The sequence below is a fragment of the Phycodurus eques genome, chromosome 19 (genome assembly GCF_024500275.1).
Source record: "Phycodurus eques isolate BA_2022a chromosome 19, UOR_Pequ_1.1, whole genome shotgun sequence".
In the NCBI taxonomy this organism is placed as follows: domain Eukaryota; kingdom Metazoa; phylum Chordata; class Actinopteri; order Syngnathiformes; family Syngnathidae; genus Phycodurus; species Phycodurus eques.
Window position 1 is genome coordinate 2,428,135 of NC_084543.1, and position 26,481 is coordinate 2,454,615.

Sequence of the window (26,481 nt, forward strand, 5' to 3'; positions counted from 1 at the left end):
CGCCCCGCCGCACGGTGAACCTTGACCTCGGGCACAAACGAGGGGGCTTCCGGTGTGTCACTTTGATTGGCAGCTGTGAGTCGGGGGGCGACGCGCACGGTTGCCCGCGTGAGACGGACTGTCAACTCCACAGAATATATCGCGTTTTTGAAGTGATCTTTTCTTTTTTGGAGTACGCGGCGGTTCCCTGACTCACAAGTTTATGTCGTTCCGTCACCATGTTCGTCACCCAAATCACTCGCATCTGCCGCCGTCAGCCGCGGCTCACGCCCAGACACTCGCACGCACGCTTGACGACGTCACATGCCAACCCACCAGGCCCCGCCTCTTAAAGGCACAGACACTACAATCTGTAGAGTTTTTTCTTTAATACTATATTCTATGCTTGCCATTAATTTGTGTTCAAATATGTAAATATAACGGTCGCAGTCGTGTAGTTCATTAACTCGATTGCGCGCTTATGCTCAGTATATGAGGATATTATGGTCCGCCTTGTTGTTTCCCCCCACTAGGCTTATCCCACCCTCGGTGTCCCGCCACCCTCCCCCTGGCAAACGGGCATATGGCGATGAAGAATTTGCGTGAAACAGTTCCTTCCACGCTTGGGCCTCCCTGCCTGCAAATGGAAAGTGTCACGTAACACGTTTGTTCGCATGGCGCGATGCGTGATGAAATAAATGCTGCTGCAATGGCAACTTGATTTGTTTTATTCACGGAGGCTGTAATAGCGCGCAGCGGGGTGAGCACCCACGCCAAGAGTTTTCCAAAATGGATCCTTCTGGAATGTCAGCCGAGGAGTATTCCGCACGTCACTGTCAGCTGTGGGTTCCCCCCCCCGTGTCCAAAGATGTGCCCCTGTTGACGTTTTGCTTTTCAACCTGCCGGATGTTAGCAATTGAACAACTTGTTTTGTAGCCGACGCTGAGGTGACGATAATCGAGTCAACGTCGTTGATACCTTTTGGCCTCGCTCGCTCACTTTGCCCACCATCCTCGGTTGCATCGGCCCCCACGCCCCAACTCGGTCTTCCGAGTGCGTTGAAGTACCTTCATGGCCTCGCAAACAGTTGGAATGGTTCCAACTCACACAGATTCATGTAACAAAACCGCAGCGTTGCTACTTGCTACATCATATAATATTTGTATGTAATCTAACCCAAAAAACAGGAGGACGGATTGCTTTGCATGTATTGTAGCAAAGGCGGAGTTGTGTTACGTGGATTTTTATAAGGGCCGACTGTCTGTGAGACCACGAAGGTGTCTGTGATTGGATGAGAAGATCTAAATGAGAAGTTTTGGTGACGGAGCGCCGCGAAATCGGGAGCGTCGTCGCCACCTCGCCGGGCCGCGCTCGTGCCAGCCGTCGGTCTTGCGCGGCCGACGGCTGTTGCGTCGGTCGCATCCTCGCCCGGGAATCCGGCGACATCGCAAACCGACGGCAGGAGAAAATAGGAGTGCGGCGTTTCGGGATGGAATGCTAAATGTATTTGACGTGCGCGGTGTCCCGCTGTTTTCCGCCGCTCGACGCTCGCTTGCCGTCGGTGGCGTCATGAAAGCTCGTCGTGGGCGGGACGCGGCGCCGTGTACGCAGCTATACATGTCGAATAAGGCAGGGTTTGTCTTTTTTTGCCTCGCTCAGGGGCATGACACATTTCTGAGGCGCTTTTGGATCTCCTGGCTTGATAATTCCTTCAATTATTCAGTGTTTGGCTGGCAGATGAAGTGAGGCCACGCATAAGGAAAAATCTGGGGGCAATAGAAACACAACTTGCACGAACGGGTGATGCAACATGGGGCGTAATTTAGATTTTCAACAGCTAAGTTGATTCAAAAATAAATCGGTTTAACGGCAAAGACGTGTTGTTGTTTTTCTTGCTGCTGACACGGATATTGTGCTGTCGAGCTAATGTTAGCTAGCAGGCTAGCCGTTATGGTTTGCTAAATTACCCAAAGACAACCCAAGCAAAGGTTTTATAGAGCGCTTCCCTCGCCGCCACTCTGCTCGTGCAAGATAAACAAACGGGAGACAAATGAGTCTTTGTTGATAATGACGCGCATGTGAGCGCGAGTCCGGTCGGTAACGATGGCCGCCGCTGTCTGGGAGCACAATCGCCACAACAATGAACAAAAGCTAACGTGCGCTCTGACTGACAATTGTCCTTCACTCACAATTCTTACTAATGGGTTTTTGGGGAGCATTTCAGGGGGGTCGGGGGGGGGGGGGGGGTGCACACGATCTTTAGGCTGTTTGCTTGCATAAAGGTTGAAAATAAAAACATTTAGAAGACTGGTTTCAAAGTCTTTGAAGCCTTAAAACTAGCCCGAACCTTAATCCCCAAACCGAACTTGAGACAACCTGTAAAGTTAACCTTAACCTGAACCGTAACCCAAACCTTGACAGAACCTTAATCGTGAGAAAACGCTCACCCGTAACCTGAACCTTAAACCTTAAACCTTAAACCTTAAACCTCACACCTAAGCCCGACCTTAACTGGAACCTTAACCCTTGCCATAATCCAAACTAACCCCAACGCTAACCTCACCTTGAAGCTAATTTAACCCTGATCTTAACCTCAACCTTAGCCCAAACCTTAAAATACTGCTTTGGTGGCATCTTGGGCCCCAGGACCGATGTTGAAGTGAGTTGAGGAGCTTCATGTCCTCGGTGCCATTTGTGGCAACTCTAGGCAATTACAAACCTTTTTAGTTGGGCACGAATGACCACCGTTAACCGACCTCCCTGACAAATAAACGCGAATGAATGCAAAATGGACAAATTGATGAATCGCCCATTCTACCTCTACTCCACATTAAACATGCTCAGCAGAACGCTTTTGAACGGCGGATTTGAATTTGAAATGGAGATTGGGACGCTGTGAAGGTCTCCCTCGCTCACTCGTGGGTTTCCTATCATCGGCAAGAAACAAACGTGCGCGTGCAATCCACTTCCAGCAGTCTTTTAAGGGCGACATCAAGGTTGATGTCGCACTATCCCCCCCGATTGGAAACCCTGGCATCTCCAGCAAATGACCAGAAGCAATATTGCTAACTTGTCACTTTGCCAGGATTCGAGCAAAAACGTCCAAACCGCGTCTAAAAACAGGCAACGACATTTTGTCGCCCGTTGGACTTCAAGGGAAAATCCAGTCTCAGTCATTGTGGCGATGACTTGCCATACTGTGAGTCGAGGTCTCCCTCTGTTGGAAGGTGTGATTCCGCGACAATACACCGAGATGGCGTTTGCAATTCCTTGAAAAGTAGCAGTAGTATTTCTCGAGGTCGGACTAACCCCCTGCCCCCCTGCCCCCCCTTGCAAAACCAGCTGAATTAATAAGTGTCCCAGGTACGTATTGATTACCCAATCAATGTCTTATTTGTGTGGAGCCGCGCCGGCATGATGAGGTCGAAATGGAAACGGCACAAAGAAAAGCGGCTGCTCCTTTTTCAATCACTTGCCATTTCAATTACAAGACACTCTTATGATCGATGGTGCGACGTGTCCCGTTAACGTGGCAAACGGGGTCATTAGATTTCCCGTCCATGCCTCAAAGACTTAACTCAATCGGAGCCAACAAAACCGTGATCACGTGACGGCTACTGTACGACGAAGCATTCACAGCGGGTTTTTCTCTTTCCCGCAATTTGTGAGGTGGCGGCCGGAATTCCACAGGGAATTCAATTCTTTTCACCGTTTTTGAATTCGACACACAACAACCCCCGATGATGACCGCAGATACGAGTGTTTCGAGATGCGAGCACGGCTGCGGAATGAATTGAACGCGTAGCTCGAGGCGCCATTGGACTTTTGGGGACATTTGTGCAATCTATTAAAAATGCAAAAAACGACATGTACACAAGTATACGCAGCCTTTTGCTGGCAATTACAGGCTGAAGTCTTTTTTGCTTGGCACACCTTCGCTTGGGCAGCCAATCTGGTTGCATGAGGATCAGTTTCCACTTCTCCACCTTGAGATGTTTTGACAGCTTTATTGGAGTCCACCTGTGGTAAATTCAGTCCAGTTTTCATCTTGTCGTTTTAGGGTGTTATGTGCAACTTTGTTTTTTTTTTTTTATAAGGCTGTAACCCAACAAAATGTGGAAAAAGCAAAGCACTGCGAGTCCTTTCCGGATGCACTGTATTATAGCTGAATGGGCCACAAGTTGGCAAAGGACGCATCATGAGGGGCACACATCCAAGTCTTTCACAGCAAAGTCCGTCTTCATCTGGTCAGCGTGAGCGCGGTGGGGTGGACGTTGCAGATGTCGAACCAGCGCTGGTCCACTTCCTTGTGCGGCAGCAGGCCGTTACGCGGCAGGAAGGGGCGGCGGCGGCGGCGGTCGCGGCCGCTCGCCACCTGCCAGAAGCGCCGGTCCTTGAAGAGGAAGACGGAGTTGTGCGCGTACGAGAAGTAGGCGGCGTCGACGTTGCCGCCCGGGTGGTCGACGCCGGACGTCGGCGGGAATACCTCTCGGATGGGTTTGGGGAAACCTGGCGCCGTGCCGTTGGACTCCACGCCGAAGGCGTACACCTGTCGGAAGACGTAACTTAAATTTGCTAATCTTCATTTTTTTTTTTTAAATGCCCCTGGCTGACATCCTTACAAGACTGCTTTTGAAGAAGTAAATGCGCGAGTCCCTTCGGTCGTAAACGGCCGTGTCAATGGGACCGAAGATTCCCGGGAAACCCTCAGAAATCTTCCTGGGGTAGCGGTGGCCCTCTGGGTCCTGTTTGAAGACCTTGTCGTTTTCGCTGTCATACTTCCAGAACTGAGTACCTGTCATAACAGAGGAGTTCTGCACTCAAGCGTCTCACGTAAGGAATTAGTGTGCCCCCGATATATCTATTCACCCATCGCAGATTGTTTGTGGAACGCAGTGGAAATCTGGTATAGTTGTATTTTTTATTCATATAAATATCGATTGAAGTGCAGTAAAAAGACATACTGTACGTAAAATAATGAATATTTAAGCAGTTATTTTGTTTGCCAGTGGTTTTCAAAAGTAGATTTAATAATTTCGTAAGCCAGCGTAACATTATGCACAGTTTGAACATGAGCACTGCACTTGAATATTAGAAAAGAAAAACAACAATGAAGCTATGCCGCGGACTGACCGCTAGAGGGAGCATACTATACAGACAATCACAGTTTTATACGTTTTGCTGTTTTGTGTGTGTTCAAATAAAATAAATCGAAAATGTTTTTGTGTGTTTTTGTATTTGTTTAAAGCATGCGGGACGGGCGCGCCGATTTTCAAAAATGTATTTATTTATTATTCTTATTATTATTATTATTATTTATTTTTTTAATTATTATATTTTTTTTAATGGTCTCTCTGATGGGGGTTCACTGTATTGGATGACAAAGTGAGATTCTACCTTTGAAGAAGTAAACGGCATCTTGTTTCCGGGACCAAACGTGCACGTAAGCGTCCACTCCGTCTGCAGGGAGCCCCCGCCAGCCGATCTGCAGCGGCACCGGGTCCCCGTAGCGGGTCCGATTGTTCCGGTTCTCGTACAGCCAGTACCAGCCCTCCCTCACGAAGTAGGTGTTGAAGCGGACCACCGCTTTGCCGTAGGGGGTCTTCTCTCGTCGGATCCAGTCGAATACAGTGCTGAAGCGGCCCTCGCAACCCCCTGTGAGCGACACCGGAACAGAGTTGAAGTGAGAACCTCCGGTGCCCGTTCCAACCCTGGACACCGCTCACCGTAGAGGTTCTGTATGGCTTTCCTGTCCATCCAGTCCATCTCAAAATTGGCCTCTTGGGGCAAGTAGCTGGGCTGCATGATGGAGCCAGGTCTGTAGATGTGGGGCAGCCCCAAAACGTGTCCGATCTCGTGAACCGCCACCTAAAAGAAGATGTCCGGTCAGGAAAAAGACCGGGATCCAGGATCCTTTGACACTCACCTTAAGGAGGCTAATCCCACTGCCGGCGTCGGGGGCGGTGAAATGTTCGTCGTCGTCAAAGTGGATGTCGCCCAGGAACCAGGCATGAGCAAACTCTTGACCGCTTCCATCGAACCGCTGGTTGCAACCGAGATGTCTTCCTAGATGGCATAAAATGTAATCGTGTGGTGTTGGTACAGAACAGTTTCGTTAACCCCTCAAATGGAAGGCGATCCCAATTTTGGCCCACGTTGGAATCCCAAGAACGGTGGATCCTCGGGAAGCAAGTGACTCCCCAGATGTCATCAAAAACGCCCAAGAGACCAAACGTCTGACAATCCAGGAACCATTCTTTCTGTTCATGTTCCTCTCAGATTGGTCAAAAATGGTCGTGTGAGCAGAGTCCCAACACTGGAGCTCTCCAGTGAGGAAGCACTGGATTGTAATAGAACGCCAACCGGTCCGGGGTGCACCCCGGCCAAGACGAACCACCGGAAAGCCGTGTTGGGTTGCCGTACCTGTGCCAAAGCCCAGCCTGATGTCGATATCCTCCAGCGGCGAGCGGTTGTCTTCCACGAACTGGAGTGGCGACACCTCGCTCCACATCCTGAAGGCCAGCCTGAAAATGTAGCGCTGCTCCTCGATGGACAGCTGACTGCTGTAGCCTTCGCCCATCAGCCGCCATTTCAGGACGTTCTTGCTGAAGGCCACGTGTCCCGCCTCGCCCAGGTCCCTCTTGCGCCTGCGCCGGGAGACCAGGGCGGCCAGGTGGCGTTTCTTGCGCACCACCGCTGGGCTAGGGCGCATTTTTGCCGAATTGTTATCCACGGAGGTGTTTTTTGGCCTGAAATCTGGGCCGAAATCAGTGTTGTTGGTGTCAGAGAGAGCACTTTCTGTGCCATTAAGCCTCACTAATAACATTTCAGAGTCGTTAGCAGCACCAGACAGTGTGTCACTTGTTATGTAGTTGCTATCAGTCTTGCTCCAAGTGGTGCCGTTTTCAACATCCAAGGCCACATTCTCGGCAAGGTCATCCGGTTCCTGATCCCTTTCCTCGTCGGGGACGCCACACCTCGGCTTGTTCATGGCCTCCCTGGTGCCGTCGTCAAACGCGCCAGTCACCGGCAGGCCGGACAGCCTCTGGAAGTCTTTAAGTGCTGCCGTAAACGCTTGGCTTTCTCCGTCTGGAGGAGGGCGATCCCCGGAAGGAGGCACCGAGGTCCCCTCCCGGACGCTAGCTCGGAGGTCGTCAAAGAAGCCGTCGTCGTAGTCGAGATCCCCGTCCTGGTCCCGCATCTCCTCCCACCTCACTGGCTTCATGAAGCCGTATCTGGAGAGGAATAGCTGAACGAGACAAGGATGCAATCATTGGCACGGGAGTTCTACTCCAGCCCTCTAGTTGCTAGTCATGCAGAATGAGTCAAAAAAGGACCAAAATGTTGTTTTAACTCTCTACAAAGTTTCCAGAAAATGAGTACTAGGTTTTGCCAAACTGCTAAAAACCAGAGAACATTACAATAAACTCAAGTTGCGGTTGGTACTGTTCCCTTCCAGTCCTCTAGGGATGGCATTGCTATGAATGAATCAGTCAATAAACAAAATTCTTAGGCCAGTTGAAAGATTTTGTATTAGAAAATCAGTCCTAGGTTTTCTGCAATCCTGCTAAATAATATGGAACATTTAAATAAAAGCATATTGCAGTTCCACTCCAGTCCTCCGGGAGTACAAATGCAGAATGAGAGTCAGTTTCAAAAAAAAATTCTTACTTCTGTACCAAGTTTCTAGACAATCGGTACCAGCTTTTGCGCTCTCATCCTGCACTCTCTCTCTCTCTCTCTCTCACACACACACACACACAAACTGGTTGATCAACAAAGAATTCCGTGATTTCAACAAAGTCCAAGTTTCTAGAAAAGCCAACTTTCATAATTCTGACACACTCAAAGATAGCAAAATCTGTTCCATTCCAGTCCTGCAGGTGGTGTTCATGCTCAATGAATGCTTTGCCAACTGTTCGACAGAAGAACAGCAAAAAAAACAAACAAACAAAAAAGACATTTTCTAAAAATCTGCACCAAAATTTAAGTTGCAAAGGTCCTCGAATATTAACACACACAAATCATACAAGGAAATAAAAAAAAAAAAAAGTGACTGTTCAACTCCAGTCGTCCTCTCGGTGGTGATAATACTGAATGACAGTCAATATAAACAAAATCCCAGATCAGTTTTATTTCCAAGTGGAATGGCCTTTTTTCGATGCAAGTTTACCTCCGCGCTGTACTTGTCCGTTATGGTCTGAGCTTGCTGGGCGCGAAACATCTGCAAATCAGAGTGATCGCGACGGTGGAAAAGTTTCTCGCCGCTGCTCGTCCAAAGCAGCAAAGAAGTGATCAGCTGGATGAACGTCAGCATCGTGATGGGATGTAACGTCAGCGGTCTCCTGGGGGGGAAAAAAAGCTCGGCCGTGCGCCTTTATAGGACCACCCGGCACAGGTGTGGTCACTCGGGTCGGGGGTCGGTCGGGGTCGTCCCACGGCGTCGTGTGAAAAGCAAACGCCACTCAACTTGACGTTAGCTACGAACAGTGCAGACGTGTCGTAAGACGCTCCGCCGGGTTTGAAAGGACTTTGAAGAACACCTGCTTTGAACAGCGACGCAAAAACTTTAATTGAAAAGACCACACAAACAACAAAAACACGTCACCATCAATAGAATATAAAATACATTCATGTGCCGTGGCTGTGGGGCGCGCAAGTGAAAATAAATAGAATCTACAGACAAAACTGGGTTTTAAATATACACACTGGACACTTTATTAGGTACACCGGCAGGGTGGGGAACGTGATTCCTATTTCAGTATCTCATTGAGAAGAAATCCGGCTAACAGGAAACAAAAAATAAAAATAAAAAAATCAGTCTTGTAGTGACTCAATCGCCTTTTGGGGTCTATAACATAATAATAGACTCACCAATTTCTGCAAAAATTATACACTGGCAAACATCTACCAATTGTAATCGTCAATAGACGCCGGCAAAGCGCTACATGAAGTTCCTCAACTTACTAAGACGGCGCCAAAGCGATATGTTTATATTCGTCAGGGTTTTAGCCTGAGCGCAAAAGCAGTGAATTACGATAGTTTACGATAGAAATTCCCAAAGATGAGGGGGTTCACTGGAGGTGCCACAAGATGGCGGCAAAGCAATACATGAAGCTCCTCAAATGACTCCAACACAGTCCCTTGGCACAGTAGCAATACTTTGACATTATATTCTAGTTCTACAAAAACAACAGCGGATAACGGAGGATACGTTCCAAAGAAATAATCAGCGAATGGGTGAAGCTGCAAATTGCAAATATGCGTGCGAACACTAATTAGGAAAATATTAGCAGCAGTCACATTTGTGTCCAATTGAAATGGCCCTTTTGGTTTACCGGTGGCATTCTTTTTTTCTCCATACCTAGATGTTTCGATGTACCTAATATAGTGTCCAGTTTACACATTTGATTGACAAAGAGTTGAATGTTCATTTCAGCGCTTTGCTAACGGCCTCCGCTAGGTTCTGCGCCGTTGGCTTCTCGGCGGTGCAGCTGACGCTCAGACCCTCGGCCTGCATGGCGTCCCGCGTGGTGGGCCCGATGGCGGCAAACTGCACAATACAGGGTTTGTGAATGATATTATTATTATGAATTGGGTTTTTTTGCTGACAGATTAAATTCTGCATGTTCGTCATACAGCCATATTTACCTTTATTTGCGCTAGTCGTTCGCCAGCCAGCCTGCGTAAGGCCTCCAGGCAGAAGTCGACTCCCGACGGGCTGAAGAAAGCCACGCTGGCCGGCCGGCCCTACGAGGGACAATGCTAAAAATGGTGGTGGCGGCGGCGCCTACGAGATAGCAGTCATTCCCAAACCACTTCATTGGTCCGAAAATGATGATTTCTTTCATCCAAAGATTGCAACTCAAAGTAACCTTTGGTGGCATTTTTCTTTTATGTTTTAACCCTTGGCTCAGGAAAGGTTGGGGAACACTGATTATATCGTGTGCAACATAGCAAGAGTGGAGAATCACCTGCGCTGCAAAATAGTCGTTGAGATTCTTCTCCACATCGGGATGTGCCGCCGTGCGGTAGACAGTCAGCGTCTCGAGGGGAACACCTAGTGGACAAGACAGGAAGTCAAAAGGTACAGCGTACAGTGAACCACGATGGGGACCGAGCCCGAATCGCGCTCTCGATGAAACTCCTCAACTCATGTCAACATCATTTCTGGACACCGAGATGCCACCAGATGGCGCCGTGTTGGTGAGTTTTCAGCGAATAACGGGATAGGTTCGCCAAAATAAATCCGCCATTAGCCAAATGTGCAAATCCCGAACTGCGCTTAAATGGGGGATTCGCTGTACAAAGTTGAACATTTGACCAAAAACGTCACGAAAACAACCGTTTTATTTGTTGCTCACTACTTAAGAGGAGAATAGAAAAACGAATATTTTAAAATTATTTGAAATGTTTGATGCATGAGGCTCATCAATATTATTTATCACAATAGAAAACAGTTCCCAGGTGTCTTGCTAGCAAGCTTTTGTCAAAATACCACAAGGATAGGGTGAAATTGGCTTGTTCTCCAAGTGGATCAGCCAGCCTCAAGCAGTGCCTCGGCCAACCCCAAAATTTGTATACAAACATTAAAACGTCCACTTCCCATCATGTGTTCCCAAATGTTGCTGAGAACGTTCCCCTTCGGAACTGGATGGATACTGAATTAATCCGGTGAGGGAAATCAAAACGATCTCTATTTCCATTTTAACCTATAGGGAAAAAACGGTTTCAAAATCTGAACAAATTGGACATTGAGCTCCCAGGATGTTCCGCCTTAGATGCGCCGCTGTCGTTTAATGACTTTTTTTATTGTACATCCCATTCATCATTTGCTTGTGTTCATGATAAAAGGACATCTTACCATTCTCCCTCAACGCTGTAGGCAGGACTTCTCTTTTGATGGAGCCGCAGGGGAAGAAAAGTGGGGGGATACTGGTGACCTCGCCTACATGGGAAGGGAAACATGCGGTCATTTGCAATACTGTGCTTCCGACACGGCCTAGTTTTGCTTTTGTCCTCTCAACTACAAACTATCATTTTTTTGGGTTCATAGACTGTTGGAATAAAAATGCGTGAAAACATGATCCTTAATACATGAACATTTTCGGTCAGCAACAATTGAACAAAACGAGCTGTCAAACTGCATGGCTCGGCGAGCGGCTTTTTTGAAAAATTGCTGTTCGAGGGGCCGGAAAAATGGCCAAATTGCCAAGTTGTTAACACTGACTCGCTTTTGTAGATGAGCTGCTCTTTGTTTGCGGACATATTGTTAGTGGAAGAAGCGCTTGCAGTTGGGATGCACTTTGAAGCCGGGGGGGGGGGAGAACTAAAAGGATGCCAACGTACGTTCAATGATGACACAAGACAGGACCTCCGCCGTCCCTGCGTCCTCGCCGAGGGGATCCAAGCCAAGACGGCGTACTGCAAAGGAGGTGAAGAAAAAAAAAAACCTAACATAACCATCGTTCTGGGTTGAAGTCAGCTGTAGTCAATTACTTTCTGCCACCCGAAAGCACTGTGGCGCCTATTGTTTCCAAACGTTATGAAAAGATCAATAAAAGAGCAACAAAAGAAGGTGGGACACACTTCAGGAAGGTGCCGCACCTGCGGAGGAACGACAATAGTGCGTCGCCAACAAGTTGTGACTTGCGCTAACGGCGCAAACGGCACCTCGCGCGTTCGTGTCGGCGGCAGGTGACTTTACCTAAGGCGGCCGTCGCTTTGCCCACCACATAAACGGACTTTGCGTTCCACTTGTCTTTGGCTGACCGCTCCCATTCTGTGGAAAAAGACACAAAAGTACTCTTTAGTTAACACTTTTGTGACAGTATGACATTATTTTGACACTTTTTGGGGGTGGGGCATTCAAAACAAGGTGGGCATTCTTTTACGGGGGCCATATTTGTTTTAGTGAAGTCTACCGAAGGCCATGTAAACAGTGGTTAACTATTTTCTTTTTTACATTTGAAATAAGGTCATGGATCTTGTCTCACCTTCTCTTCTGTCCGCTAAGCACATCTTCACTGCTTCCACCGCTCTCGGGCTCGTAAATATGAGACCACCGTATTTTTCCGGTTGGAAAAGCTGAGGGGAAAATGGCATAAATTGTCTTGCATGTATGCTGACAAGTTAAAAAAAAAAAAAAAAAAAAAAAAAGAAAAGGCAAAGTCGAGCAAACAAAATGGTGAGTTACCTTATCCGAGAGGGTGTTTAACGATACAAAGTTAAAAGATAGCACAGGCAGCAGGGTTGCTTGAAGCCCACGTGATGCCATCTCCTGTAGGATTGCATAATTGAAAAAAAGCCAAGCATTAAAAGATGACAAAATAATGTGGATTTTTAATAAGTGCCACTACCTGGATGTAGGGATCAGGCACTGGAGCGCCATCTTGTGGCGCCTTCAGAAGCAGCACGTTCATCTCGATTAAAACTGGAAAAATGAGCAATCACAAACGAACTAATTATTGATTATCTCGGAGCGAAAAGTGTGTGATGAATGGAGCTGTGATCAAGAATTCAGTGACGTGAGCACGAAGGAAGGCGTGAATGCACAGAAAGCTCAACTACACCCATCAACTGTCAGCCTGCTGATAACAACATAGAAGCTCGGATGGAGCATTTTTCATGTCTTTGTTCACTCACTAAGCAGTTAACGAAGCCACTTACATTAGCCGTAACGCACCATGACGTCTGCGTCACACCACTGTTGTCATTTTAAAAACTGGGTTCAAAACTCGCTAGCTTGTCCGCACAGCTGAGCGCGAAGAGACCAGTAGCAAAGAGGGGGCACAATATTGTCAAATTCACTAACGTACTCCTCCCAAACACGACTTGCGTGTCACAACTCATGTGTAATTAAAACAATTCCCAAATGAAACGCTCTTTGAGTCGAGAGCGGAAACGCAGTTTGAATAAGTGTCACCCCTTCGAGATGAGTTTATTCCATTTGACGATCTCCATTTTGGCTCTGATGTAACTATGTGAAACCGAAGATTTGAGCCAAAATGGCGTCCGGAGACGCACCAGTTTCCTGAAATTTTGAAAGTTGACTAAACACCACAAAGGTTCATTTTACGTCAGATGTTAGTTTTACTATATTATAAAGATACATAGTACTTTTTGCCAATTGGCATTTCAACGTGAGTGAAAATTACGAATGAAACTCCTTCGTTCACGACACGCCATGCGGAAACCCGCCAGGTTTGAGCCAAAATGGCGTCCGCGCAATCCCCAGGTCCTTCTCCGCCACGCCCACGCTCGGCGCATGTTTGCAGCATGGCGTCGTCGGCTAAGAAGAGGGCGGTAGGTCTGGGGGAGAATCCCCGGGAAAGCGACGACAGCACGGACGAGAGTCTGGGGGAAGACGGCGATTCCACCGGGGAGGACAGCCAAGCGTCCGAAGAGGAGATTAACGAGGTGGGAATGACGTTTATCATTGAGACACGACCGACTGAATGCTCGGCCTCGCTAGGTTGCTAACGCTAAGGCAGCTGTCGACTGTGATGTTAGCCTTCAATTCAGTTCTAACATCTTTTACAAGGGACTGTAAAATAAGCAGGTTTGTTCGCCATTTAGGAGGTGACGGTGGACTTCGAAGCCCACGCCGTTTCACGCAACGACTACAATGGCATCAAGAAGCTCTTACAACAGGTTGGTCGAGGGAAGGCGCATGTTTTCGAAGTTGGGAAAAAAAAAAAAAAAAAAAAAAAGTGTCTGCATACGTGTTTGTGACCGCTGCGGTGTCCCCGCCCCCTCAAGCTGTTTCTGAAGGCTCATGTCAATACGTCAGAGATGACCGACATCATTATCCAGCAGAACCATGTCGGAAGTGTCATCAAGGTGGGTCGCTGGTTCACCCTTTCTTTCGTCTTGTTAAAGTCAAGGCAATTTACAATTTTAGTATTTCATTTTCAAAACATTTAGATTTTATAACAACGGTACTGTACTAACTTGTTTTTTGTTTTACATTTTAGTTTTATTTGGTATAATTTCTTATTTCATAACATTTTTGGTATAAATGTTGTTCTAAAAATGTTAAATATGAAAGATTTGTTACGTTTTCATATTTCAAGATATTTTTATTATAAAATTGTATTTTTTTTAGTTCCCTGAAAAAGTTGTATAAAAGTTTTAAAGTTTATTAATTTGTACATATTTTTAAAAAGTTTTTACTTTGTACATTTTATAAACAATTTTATTTGAAGATTTAAGTTTTATAGTTATATCCATTTTTATTTAATAAATTCCTAACCCTCATTTTACGAAACATATTTTAAATGTTATAATTGAGAAATAAACTTGTATTTTTATGAAACGTACACGTTTTATTTTATGCAAATCTATTATGTTGTAAACGTTTCATGAATTCATAGTCATGTCTTTATAATTAATCATATATGTTTTAAAAACATATTTTGATTCCCTAGCAAGCAGAGGTGCCCGAAGACAGCGACGACGACGACCCAGATGAAGTGTTTGGCTTCATCACCATGCTGAACCTCACAGAACGAAAGGTAAGACCATCCGTCGTCGTCGTCTGTCGCGAGACGAAGGAGCCGTTCGGACGTCCGCCACGCGTCGTCTTCGTGTGTGTAGGGTGTGCAGTGCGTGGAGCAGTTGAAAGAGCTGATCCTGGACCAGTGCGAGAAGAGCTCGGGCCGCGCCGCCGCCGAGCAGCTGGAGCAGACGCTCGGCGACACGGCCGAGCCCGTCGGCCTCCTGCTCAGCGAGCGCTTCGTCAACGTGCCGCCGCAGATCGCGCTGCCGCTGCACAAGCAGCTACAGTGAGTTGCTGCACCTTCACCCAGTTACATTTTGCACTTCATCTTTTTGACGGGGGAAAACATTTGCAGAATATAATGTCCGAATGCCTTTTGTTCGGACAGGGAGGAGATCCGTGAAGCTGAGCGAACCAACAAGCCCAGCGGGAAGTACCACTACTGCCTGATGATCAGCAAGACCTGCAAGGAGGTCGGCAAGAGCGTTCCCGCCAGAGGCTCCGCCCCCAAGGACGAATACATGTTTATCAATGCTGAGGAGGAATTCTTCTACGAGGTACCGGAAAATCTGCTGCCTTGACTTATGAGTGTCCCAATTTACCATTTTTTTCAAGCCGTCGCTTGGTCAATTTATTTAATACGAGCACAGTAAACGCTGCGCATATTTAGGGTTCGGCATTTGCGGATATTTTTTGGGAACCTGTCCTCCAGTTAGATAGTACAAAAATTAACTTATTTGCCGTATTTGTGCTCAGGCCAAAGCTGTACCTCATAAAAATATTGCTTTGGTGCCAAGCAACTATGTTGAACCGAGTTGAGGAGCTTCATTTAGTTAGACCGTAGCTTTGTCTAATTGACAAAAAGTGCTTCGCTGCCATCTTGTGGCATGCATTTGCAATTACAAACTTTTGTTTTTCGTTAGCCTAGCATCTTTTGAACGTTTTCAGAAAACGCAACACCGTGAGCTTGATTCAACCCTTGCTTGGAAATGACCTTATCCTGGAGGGCTGAAAAAAAACATCATTGTAAATCAAGTTACAAACTTGCTCATGGAACGAATTAAACTCCCCAGTCACTGCGATAGAATGACAAATTCTGATGGCTTTTTTTTTGTTTTCTTCTCGCAGCACGCCGTCTCCAAGTTCCACTTCTCGGTTCAGGAGGACGCCGACTCGTGCTTGAGCGGCCGCTGGTCCTTCGACGACGTTCCCATGAAGCCGTTCCGCACGGTCATGTTGATCCCGGTGGACCGGATGTCCGCCGTCATGGACAAACTCAAAGAATATCTGACCGTGTGACGAGCGGTTGCGTCACCGAATAAAGGCCGGGAGGAATTCCCCTCATCCCCGGGAAAAAAAAAAAACGGACAGTCATTATTATTACAGTAAAGATTTAATACACATGCAATGGCAGTGACTATACAGCAGGGTGGGGGAGGAAACTTTTGGAAGTCCTCTGAAATTGTTTGTGCTTTTTAAAGAATTTCACAGTGTACTAGATTCAATTAAGTTTTCCAGACATGTGCTATACAGTTTAAAAATTGTTTACGTGTAAAAAAAAAAAAAAAAAAAAACTAGCGAAAACGGTTGCAGATGAGTATGAAAAAACTCATATGGGATTTAATTAATTTACTCACATTGTGCTATAGTTAAAATATTTTTACAAAGTTAGCTATGTTAGTGTTAGCCACATTAACATGGCTCGCAAATGTAATGATTTATGCAGGGCAAACTAAAGCAACGAGTAACATTTGCTATTTGTCTTTTCAAGGAAAACTAGCTCACTCAGAGGCGTTAATGCTAGTTAGCATTAACCACAATAGCACGACTCGGGAAATTTATGATTGAAGAATTGCTTGAATTACGATTTCTGTTTACAATTTTGTATTTTTATTTATTTATTTTTTTTAAGAAAAAAATAATTCTTGAGAGGATGTCACGCAGGTTGTAGAAAAGCGAAACGTTACTGGACTGACTTGTGAGAATGAAAGACACTGTAGGACACCTATCAGTTCAAACCATCCTGTTGCTCTTTTTTATATATATATTTAAAAAAAAAAAAGTAATTTCTTTACTTTCATTTTATCTGACCACTCTGTGAAACTGTCATTTAATAATTCCCCCCCCCCCCCAAATAAACAGTACCACAATATTGAATGATAGACCTATCAAAAGATTACACTGTTGTCATTAAGTCGGTTCAGTTTTCTGGCCGCTTTTTGTACCATTTTGTGAAACAGTTGTTGAATGATGACCACCTCATTGGATGGCACAGCGATCCGTAGACTGCACAGCGCTGCTGTTGCTATCGTCAGCGTGGCTGCTGGCTTTGTGTCTGTCGTCCTTACAAGTGTCGGCGCTGGCGTGCGGGTCCAGCATGTGCTGCAGGATGTCTTTGCTCTCGCTGCGGGGCAGGTTGTAGAAGAAGTAGAGCGGAACCGTTTGAATAAAGCTACAACAAAGGCGAGAGAACAAAAAAACAGAAGAGTGAAAGACGGTGACAAAGTCCGATGAATATGGATACTCTTGTTGCGTTCATATTTTTTTCCACAAATTTATATTGGTCTGTCCCTACATCTGTTATTTTCACGCAATTTTAAATGCTGAAAATAGAATGAGGAGGAAAAAAAATCTATGAACACTCAGCTGTCTGAAAAGCGTAAACATTCGCCTTGACCTCACAGTGGGACCTGTGCGGCAATATGTCGCCAAGCCAAGGTACCACTGTACATTAAAATATGAATTCCCAAGACTCACACTTGCGGTGAAATCTGGGTGACGATCCTCATGAAGTTGTTTTCGGCCAGCTTGTAGTCGTGGAACAGTACCCACTCGGGCAGCCCCAGCTTGCCGGCGCGCGGTCCGTAGCCGGACTGCGGGGGGACCTGGGCCACGTGCTTGTGCGCGAGGATCAGGTAATTTCCAGAGCCATCCACGTCCCGAGCGATCTTAAGAAGGCGAGACGGGAGAGGAAGTCGACAGAGGAACGTTTAGTTGAGGAAATTCGGGCGACGCACCTGCATGAAGAAGCCCGCCAGCAGGGCTCGCTTCAGGTCGGCCGCGTTGCTACTGGTGCCGAACGCCGGCTCAGAGACGGGCAGCTCGATCCGGTTCAGCGTGTCGGTCAGTTCCGCCCTGATGCTCTCGGCCGTCTGGAGGGCTGAATGGTCCAGGAAATGGTCTCTGCACCACATTTCCACACTGAAGTCTTCAAGGAAAATTAACAATCTTGAAATACAACAAAAACTGGGAAGCTCCAGGAAATATTCCGTGCCCATAAAATGATATTTTGTCTTACGCGGATCCTTCTGGCTTCTCTTGAAGGCGCTGTAGACGTTAATGAGGGTGAAGTGATCGCCTTCGTGGTGCTGGAAGTTCCTGTGACACTGCGAGGCCTCGTGAGTCATTCCGGACAGAGGCTCCGTGAAGCAGTTAGGAGCTTAAAAGAAGGAGAAGAACACACCATCTAATTACATTCTAATACAAGAAATTCATAATAAATGCTTTAGTTTCTAAATTCAATGAATCATTTGCATGTGGTTGAGAGAGAGTGGCTGGCGATTGGCGGAGAAGCAGGAAGCGACAAGTGTATTACAATTAAAGCGACATTTTTCTTGCTACCGTCGGAGGGTACCCGAAAGCATCGCCGCGACGGTCAGCATCTCGCTGACGCAGTCGAACTCGCAGGACGCCAGCAGCGCTTTGGCCAGCTGAGGTTCCAGGGGAATCTCGGACATGACGACGCCGATCTCGGAGAGGTTGCCGTCGTCGTCCAGAGCGGCGAGGTAGTCCAACTCCTCCAGGGCCTGCATGAGACCCGCGGGATCTGCCTCGAGGGAGGACGAAATCCCAACAGGAGTCACGACTCACAAAAAGGAGGAAATGTTACATTAACAGTTTGACAAAGGCGCTTTTCTGTTCGGTATGCGTCATGATTGGCACGTTGTGTGACCAATGAAGAGTAACCGACGTAACCAACCAGTCACCAGCACTGCACGTAACGGCTGACATGTAGATTGACCAATGTCTGCATGAAGAACGAAAGTCACTAGTGCTACATGTAGCGATTGACAGGTATCCCTAAACAATGACAGTGTCATTTCTTCGAAGAAGGCGGGACCTACTGTATGGAGAAACACAAGCCACAGTGCATTTGGAGGAAGTTCCTTTACTGTTCTGTAAGCGGAATGATTGACAAATAGATCGACCGATAAAGAGCAAGCGGGGTAAGCGACCAATCACCGAGGGTGACCAAGTCCACATTGTTTCCTATCGACGGTTGCGTAATCGCTAACGAGTTGTCCCCCTTTTCGTCCGACCGTCAAACAATGCCGGGCAGCCGGCTCACGTCGGCTCGGCTCAGTCACGCCTCAACGGGCCCAAACAGATAGAGTTCCTCTGAGCACAAAAAGACCAAGTCCGTGGGAACGAGACCACCCCTCCCGAGGGAGGGGGGGAAGAAAAAAAAAAAAAAAAAAAAAAAAAAAAAATCAGCAGACAATTATCAAGCGTTTTCCCGCCAAGCTCACCGGGTCGGTCGATGAACTCGCACTGGCCCAAACCTCCGATCGCCATCCTCTTCAGGAAGAGAACGGTGGCCGTGATGTTGGACTCCAGGATCCGAGGGGATCTCCGCGCAGGAAGTTGGCCGTCGTCCGCGTATAAACAGAAACATTTACCTGGGATGTAAAAAGACGTCAAAATCAGGAAGGAAAGTTGTTCAGCTCGCAGTGTGCCCGACGTAAAGATATTTGTACAAAAATCTAATTACTTATCGATGCCGCAAGATGGCGGCAAAGTACTATTTTGTATTAGACAAGGCTATGACCTGACTAAATCAAGCCCCTCCCGGCACTCGAACATAGCTGCTGTGCACCAAGATGCCACCTGATAGAGCCTAAGCCATATTTTCATACGATACTGTACAAGGCTTCGCCTTGAGCACAAAAACGGCGAATATGCAGCGGCTTGGCTGTACCTGCTGGTCCGCACAGCTTCCTGCGTAGTTCAGCTTGGCATTGACTGATGGACTGGAGCACCTCGGAATTGGCTCTTATTCTCGGATTGTAGACCTCACAAAGTAAAAACAAAACATCAACCGTGACTTTGACATTGATGCTAATGACCTGATCATACCATTTTTAATACTGGGGAAAAGGGGCGAATGCTCTCGAAATCGAAGCGCCTTCTAATGTATGTTAGTCCGTCCGAATGTTCGTGAGCAGGCTACTTCGTGGTACATGGAGCATGACGTGCAATGTTAGGAATCGGCCAATGGGACCGTACCGATTTTTTTATTCTGGGGCAAGGGAAACGGTTGTACCGTGTCTCCAACGGCAAAACGAGAAGTGAAAAACTTCGGAACATTGTATTTTTGCGTGTCCGTTTGTAGGCTACATTATGTTGATGTAAGTAAAAGTTGTACAGGACGCTACCGTTCTGTGGTTGTTTATTTTTGTCCTGCTAACTAATAATCATTGGCAGAGGTAATACCCTGTAACCAGAAGTTACCATTTTCTTCTGGACTCCGCAGTCAATGACAAAGTTGACGGACTCCATGGCCCACCACAGGTCCTCCCCGTGTTCGGTGGTAAGAAAAGCTCTACGGGATTTTCCACAGATTCCTCGCTCATCCGGCGGTCGCCCGAGTCCTCCCCGGCTGGGACCGAGGACCACGGGAACCATCCGGCCCAGGTGTGCTCCTAGTCTGGATCCTTCTTTCTGCAGGATGCTGTGGGCGCAGTGCACCTCCTGCGGAAGGAGTCAGACCTTAAGACTGGGCCAAATTGCCTTGCAGTGCATCCCAAAAGTATTCACTGTGCTTCGGTTTTTGAAAACGAAGACTTTCTGGATGCATTGTAGGGACACGGTCGGACTGACAGAAGGGGCAAAAACGCACCTCCTCCGATGCCAAAAACACGACGACGTCCCCGTCCTCTTTGGTGCGGTGGATCTCTAGAACCAGCCTCAGAGCAGAGTAGAAGTAATCTTTTCCGGCCCCGCTGTGCACCACCTCGGGAAGACTCGACGAAGGCGACTCCAGGCTGATGATCGGGGCTCCTCGGAAGTGACTCCGAAGCTCGTCTGTCAGGGGCGGGGCGGTGAGGACCACCACCCGGAGCTCGGGCCTGTGCACCAGGATGTCCTTCAGGAGGCCCAGCAGGAGGTCAGTACTCACCGTCCTCTGGTGGGCCTGGTCGATGACGATCACGCCGTACTGCTCCAGAAAAGGGTCGGACATCATCTCTCTGAGCAAGATGTCATCAGTGCAGTACCTGAGAAGGGATACGTGCACCTTTAGGTGTACTATACTTGTCACCAAGGCTGGTGCCCTCAAAGGTTCTTCTTCGGTACCCTAAACGTCAAGAGTAGGAGCCTACTGACCATGTAGAATTTTAGTCCTGGAGAAGGTACCTTGATTGGGCCTCACAGTACATTTCATTGTAACAATGGTTAAATCCTGATCTTGGTGGTTTAATAGCATGACATCATAGTGTGTTTGACCCCGCTAACACCTTGCAGGTTAGAGTGAGGCCCAAACCCCGAACCGGCCTACCCTCGGACTTACCATTCAGCAAAGACAGGCAATTGCCTGGGGTCCTGCAAGATTTCCAGGGGCCCACCCAAATGTGACATCAAAACTGATTCATCACGTTTTCTTCGATGTATAGCGGGCGTTATCCCGGTGGAGTCGAGAAGAGAAGGCGGCAAGAGGAAAACGACATTTTTATCAAAACGACCAATGGTTTCAACCTTTTCACAACGACAATTTCGGCACCCTACCATCTTACTCTTATCCCTAACCTTCCTACCCTATTCCGAACCACCCTTAACATCCTACCCTTATCCCAAACTCTTAACCATCCTACCCCTACCTCTGCCCCTAGGCCCTTGCCCCTTACCTTTAACCCTTGCACCCTTCAACCTAACATTACAAATCACAAGACGACAGCTTCTTTTGAATTTTTCTTCCGCACCTGGTTTTCTCGCACAACGGTGCTACGTAAGAGGTCCGGGCAGCTGACCTGAGAACAGTATCGGCGCAGCAGCAGGTCTCCCGCCCGACGCTGTAGCCCACCTCGTGGCCCACGTTCACGTCCATTTCGTCGGCCACGCGCAAGGTCAAGTCCACGGCCCGCTGCCCACCAGCCTGCGTGCACACCACCGTGCCGTGGCGGTAGCGAGCCGACAGGCACAACTCTGCGCACCACTGAGGGATCTGTAAGATAAAAAAAAAACAGAAATAAGGCATTTCCAGCTGGGTGTCAAACTCCTTTTGGTCACGGGCCACATTGTAGTTCTAGTTTCCCTCAGAGGGCCAAATGTGTGTACTTACTAGGGTTAAAAAAAATTCCAAGAATTTTCAAAGTTGGAAACTTCCCATGCAATCTAATAGGAATTAATCAGGGATTTACAAAATTGAAGGGTGGCTCTTAAGGAGGGATTTGGGGAAATATCTGTTAAAGGTGACGAAAAATTGCAATGTTGGTCTGCCAAAAATGAAAACAACTAAGCACATAACGTAGACACACTTCATTTGCTGCAGTGGACCACATGAAGTGATGTGGCGGGCCGGATCTGGCCCCCGGGCCTGGATTTTGACCCCTGTGGGTTACGGCAACAAAACGCACGGCAAAGCAAACAGCGAGGACGGCGGTATTAGCGCTCATAATGCCGAACGTGCTAGGGCAGCAAGTGACGAGCTCGGCAGGATCGCAGATGAGCTGCAAACAGCAACAACATCGGAAGCGCCATCGAATCGCATCCGATACAAGAGTCGCATGGAAACACAATCGCTTCACTAAGATGATCATTTGCACTTTTGATTGATAGTGTCAGAGAGGTATTGGTTCAAAAATGGATTTGTTATTGCGGTTGCTCTTGTTCAGCGAAATAATTTCACCCAAATAATTGCCGATAAACCGATATGACGCAGTCAAATTATTGTTTGAAAAGGCAGACTTTTCGATAGCGCTCTTGTATTGGATCACATCCATATTTTAATCTTTTTGTTTAAATATGATAATATATGCAAGTAATTTTTATAATGTATTTGTAATTTTTGAAATATATATTGAATAGAAATGTACTTTTACAGGTGTAGTTTGTAGGGATGGTAACGTTTAAGGCCTCTCAACCATAACCAAAACAAAGGATACATTACAGATAAAATGGAAAATATACATTTAATTTATTGTAAAAATATTTCAACTCTTATATATTTTGCAGTTTAGATAAAAATGAAAGAAAAAACATTTATTTTAGTATTTTTTTTAAACACGCGGGTATAATTAACTGATATACAGTGTAATTTTTTTTATTTTATTTGTTTTCATATTTACTATGCATTTCTTTAAATAACCGGGTGTAATAGTAAACAATATTTTCATTTCTTTTGATGATTTTTCCCCCCCCAACTTTTTCATTGTACTGACTTTAAAACCCGTTTTGGTAAACGATAAACAATATATATTTTTATGAGATTTTATTTTATGTTTTAACTTTTTAAAAAAGTTTTAATAACCATTTTATGGGTGTAATAAGACTATTTTATTTGTAATTAAAAAATATATTTTTGACAGACTCCGTGGTCCACTAAAAAAAAATTTGAATTAATTATTTAATGTATATAATCTTTCTAAAAAAACATGCTATGGTGACATAATTAATGTCACTATTAAATAAAAGTAAAAAATGTTAAAGTAACAAGTGACACAGACTTATTCTCGGATTGTTTTTGGCTGTTGTTGTAAATTGTGGTGCAAGTGTACCTAATATTGTGTCCGCTCACCTGCGTGCTCCTGCCGACGTCGGCGTGCGCGCACACGACCAGCAGCTGCGCGTGGACGAGCGCGTCGTCGAAACGTCGCCGGAAAGTCCACATGGGCAGCGTCCTCCTCTCGGCCAGCAGCTTGTAGTACCGCGACGAGAAAGGTAAACCGTCGAACCTGTTCAGCTCCAGTTCGTCTCCGAAGCAAAAGGGAGCCTCGCTGACCGACTCCGCCTCACTTTGGTGCTTCTTTTGGGCCTCGCTGTCGGCCCAGTCGGCCTCACTTCGACGCTTCTTTTGGGCTTCGCTCTTGACGTTGTCGGTCATGGCGCGTTTATGGGCGAGTTCGAAATGTCAGCGTTCCGAGCGGAGTTGAAGGTGCTCCGTCGTCGCTGCTGCACTTGATGGTCATCTGTCCTGACTGAGCCTGAACGCTCCACCCCTCCCCGATTAGCGGTCGCACGTGTTCTCATTAACTACCGCTCAAGCTAGCCTCCTTCAAGACCAAAATGTCAATACAAATAAGTCAATATGTTGAAATATAATGCATTCAATTATAATATTTTAATATATATAGTTAGTAATTTTTAGACTAAAACACAAATGCTCCACTTACTCAAACATAAATCTATACAAACCTATATATAGCACATTTTGAGAAACTGATCATTTTCCAGTGGTCTTCTTTTTTTGTAAGCGCTATATATAAAGAAATATTTAATAATAAGTAATTTAATTTATTTAAATATTGTAAATGTTGGTAATGTGTTGACCACATTAAAGATGTGGAATGGTTTCATCATAAAAGTCTCAATTATTTGTACTGTAATTTAAATGTATTAAATCAAGAGGCATTTATTTTAAAATCAGTTTGCCAGACACTTTGTGTCGTAATTTTATTTTTGAATTAAGTCTAAAAGGCTTTGTACATCACTTCCTGTTTTAATTGAGATTTTACTTCGGAATCAGTTTTAAAAGGGCTTTTATTTTGAAATGCATTTGCGATAGCACTTCCTGTCTCAATTAATTATCAAGCTTGAAATCAGTCTGAACTTAAGAGGGCTTTTTAATTTGAAATGCCACGACAGGATTTCCTGTGCAGTGTTCTACAAAATTGAGATAAAATGGTTTTGGAATAAAAATAAAAATCCTAATCATTTCTAAATGTCAAGCTTTTATTTTGAAATCGGTTTGCTATGGCATGTCCTGTCTTAATTAGATATGAGCTTTTTTAATGAGTTTTTATGTCATAGGCCTTGCCAAAAACTAAACAAAATATAAATAATGATTTATAAAGTAAGTACCAAATAAAGCAATTTGAAAATATGTGAAAATAACATGAGCTGCCACTGGTGTCTTTGCAAAATGAATAAACTAATAATAAAATAAATAGTGTCATAATCATAAATCACAATCAAATCATAAGAATAGTGCACCAAAAATGAATAGACAGACAGAGATGAGACTTTGGACAGTTTTTACTGCACGTAGGATGTATCAAACATTTGTCATAGAAAAACACGTGTTCACCTGTAACACACACGCGCACACACACACACACACACACACACACACTTCTTATCAGCACACACACATGTTCTTTATTTATATAAAAAAGAAAGCAGTAAAATTAGTGCATGGTCACAACCTAAATCGTATCAAAAGTTTCAAAAGTTCCCTCCCATTTTAGACAATTTTTTTTGTCGCTCATGTGTGATTTAACCAACAAAACAATGCAAAAATAAGAAACAATAATATTATGTTGTACATTTGCATGAGATATTAAAAGATAAGACAATTATGAGCATTTTCACGAATTGTGGCAGTCAAAAGCAGAGCAGTCATTCGCCGGCTTCAAGTTTAGTTTAGCATTGCACACAATTTGGCAGCCAATACGTCGAATAAAATTAAATAAAAAATGCTTCAAGTTGTTGATTGGTAAAATTGACCAATGTTAAATTCTGCCCAAGCTGCTGTGAGGTTAAATAAGCAAAACATGTTTACCAAAAAGTTCAAGATTCTGACTAGTTAAGAAAACACTTTGTGACCAATTAAAAAAAAACAAAAAAAAAACAAACAAACAAAAAACATGTAAGTGGTTGAAAACAACATTCTGAAATGTAAAATGTCAGGTTTAAAATTAAAACTGAAAATTGTGACATGTAATAATAAATGGAGCCAGGAAACAAAATGTAGGCTAAAGAAATGTGACAAAAGGTAGGGGAAAAAATGTTACACAAAGAAATATGAAAAAAGAAAATGTAATATTCTGACTAGAACAAAAAAAAAATTGAGTTAAAAAAATGTGACAGGCTTAAGAATAAAATTGTGACATGTGGGCACAAAAATGGTAGGATAAATACTGTGACTTTTAAAAAATTGTCAAAAAAATGCAACAGGTTAAAAAAAAATCTGACTGGTTAAAAAAACAAAACAATTATTTGACCAGTAAAAAAACAAACAAATGTAAGTGGTAGAAATATTTTTTTATGTAGGAGAACCCCCAAAAAGTTACAAGATTAAAAATAAAAATAAAAATTGTGAAAATAAAAAATATGACAAGTAAAAAAAAAAAAAAAAAAATACCTGTGACTGGTAAAAAGGTAAACAAACGTAGAATTTTTTTTTAAAGTTTTAAAAAAATGACAGGTTAAAATTTTTGGGGATAACCGTTAACTGTAAAAGAAAAAAAGCGACATGAAAAAGTGACCCCAAAAAAATCTGGCAAACTAAAACTGATTGCTTAAAAAATGCAACTACAAAAAAGTGATTGTAACAAAAAAAGTTAAAAATGTACCAAAAAGTAGCGACTTAAAAAAAGTAGAATGTAAATTTTTTTTTTTTTTTTAAACTGACGTGAAATCATAATGGTTTGGCTGACTCCTGACTCTGTCTTGATTGGCTCTTGTGGTTCAATCTTACGCCAAGGGGTTCACATACTTTTCCTTTCAACTTTACAGTGGTGTGTTGACTTATGAGTGTAATTCATTCCGGGAGCAAGCTTGTAACTCCAGTTACTCAAACCAAATTTCCTCATTGAAATTAAATTTTTTGGCTCACAAAACAAAGCAAAAACTAAGCGATGGCTCGGAACTGCAAAAACTCGTTTAAGTTGGAGCACTCCTAAGCAGGGTCCGACCGATTAATCGGCTCACAAATTTGATTGGTTGATATTAGGACTTTTTTTACAATTGGCAAAAATCAGTCATTATTTCTTCTTCTTATTTTTTTA

At 45.0% G+C, this 26,481-nt stretch overlaps 3 protein-coding genes across 6 annotated transcripts; 1 reads left to right on the plus strand and 2 right to left on the minus strand.

The window, feature by feature from the left end:
• Window positions 1-3,813: 3,813 nt before the first annotated feature.
• Window positions 3,814-13,661, minus strand: LOC133395294 (matrix metallopeptidase-21-like). Of its 3 annotated transcripts, none has more exons than XM_061664070.1 (14): window positions 13,628-13,661; window positions 12,339-12,412; window positions 12,176-12,259; window positions 11,976-12,066; window positions 11,687-11,761; window positions 11,329-11,403; window positions 10,844-10,927; window positions 9,954-10,039; window positions 6,403-7,228; window positions 5,906-6,045; window positions 5,706-5,847; window positions 5,377-5,634; window positions 4,602-4,774; window positions 3,822-4,528 (listed from the first exon to the last, which is right to left on the minus strand). In XM_061664070.1, exons 2-14 carry the CDS (start codon window positions 12,399-12,401, stop codon window positions 4,220-4,222), a joined length of 2,406 nt encoding a protein of 801 aa, XP_061520054.1. In that variant the 5' UTR covers window positions 12,402-12,412; window positions 13,628-13,661; the 3' UTR covers window positions 3,822-4,219. The 3 variants fall into 3 exon arrangements, with proteins under 3 accessions (XP_061520055.1, XP_061520054.1, XP_061520052.1); XM_061664068.1 differs by having other exon boundaries at window positions 3,824-4,528; window positions 12,649-13,657; XM_061664071.1 differs by lacking the exons at window positions 9,954-10,039; window positions 10,844-10,927; window positions 11,329-11,403; ... (3 more) ...; window positions 12,339-12,412; window positions 13,628-13,661 and adding an exon at window positions 8,153-9,405 and having other exon boundaries at window positions 3,814-4,528.
• bccip (BRCA2 and CDKN1A interacting protein) lies at window positions 13,222-16,420 on the plus strand. Its single transcript, XM_061664074.1, has 7 exons — window positions 13,222-13,398; window positions 13,558-13,632; window positions 13,741-13,821; window positions 14,409-14,495; window positions 14,578-14,765; window positions 14,868-15,036; window positions 15,608-16,420. The coding sequence occupies exons 1-7, from the start codon at window positions 13,258-13,260 to the stop codon at window positions 15,776-15,778; spliced, it is 912 nt and encodes a 303-aa protein (XP_061520058.1). The 5' UTR covers window positions 13,222-13,257; the 3' UTR covers window positions 15,779-16,420.
• Window positions 15,931-23,657, minus strand: dhx32a (DEAH (Asp-Glu-Ala-His) box polypeptide 32a). Of its 2 annotated transcripts, none has more exons than XM_061664073.1 (11): window positions 23,271-23,657; window positions 21,505-21,698; window positions 20,379-20,754; window positions 19,991-20,230; window positions 19,458-19,551; window positions 19,009-19,158; window positions 18,114-18,305; window positions 17,778-17,918; window positions 17,497-17,687; window positions 17,237-17,427; window positions 15,931-16,883 (listed from the first exon to the last, which is right to left on the minus strand). In XM_061664073.1, the coding sequence occupies exons 1-11, from the start codon at window positions 23,574-23,576 to the stop codon at window positions 16,739-16,741; spliced, it is 2,220 nt and encodes a 739-aa protein (XP_061520057.1). In that variant the 5' UTR covers window positions 23,577-23,657; the 3' UTR covers window positions 15,931-16,738. The 2 variants fall into 2 exon arrangements, with proteins under 2 accessions (XP_061520057.1, XP_061520056.1); XM_061664072.1 differs by having other exon boundaries at window positions 15,931-16,931.
• Between the last annotated feature and the right edge of the window lie 2,824 nt (window positions 23,658-26,481).

Bases quoted from the DNA above. Each gene is read 5' to 3' on its own strand.
- bccip (XM_061664074.1), top strand. From the start codon at position 13,258: ATGGCGTCGTCGGCTAAGAAGAGGGCGGTAGGTCTGGGGGAGAATCCC. The intron at 13,399-13,557 runs GTGGGAATGACG...TTCGCCATTTAG, and splicing joins CCGAAGAGGAGATTAACGAG to GAGGTGACGGTGGACTTCGA. The intron at 13,822-14,408 runs GTGGGTCGCTGG...TTGATTCCCTAG, and splicing joins ATGTCGGAAGTGTCATCAAG to CAAGCAGAGGTGCCCGAAGA.
- LOC133395294 (XM_061664070.1), bottom strand. From the start codon at position 12,401: ATGAACGTGCTGCTTCTGAAGGCGCCACAAGATGGCGCTCCAGTGCCT. The intron at 7,229-9,953 runs GTGATTCTCCAC...TGTCTCGTTCAG, and splicing joins ACGACTATTTTGCAGCGCAG to CTATTCCTCTCCAGATACGG. The intron at 4,775-5,376 runs GTAGAATCTCAC...CTGTTATGACAG, and splicing joins TGCCGTTTACTTCTTCAAAG to GTACTCAGTTCTGGAAGTAT.
- dhx32a (XM_061664072.1), bottom strand. From the start codon at position 23,576: ATGACCGACAACGTCAAGAGCGAAGCCCAAAAGAAGCGTCGAAGTGAG. The intron at 21,699-23,270 runs GTGAGCGGACAC...TTTATCTTACAG, and splicing joins ACGTCGGCAGGAGCACGCAG to ATCCCTCAGTGGTGCGCAGA. The intron at 20,755-21,504 runs GTCAGCTGCCCG...ATCCCTTCTCAG, and splicing joins TGCGCCGATACTGTTCTCAG to GTACTGCACTGATGACATCT.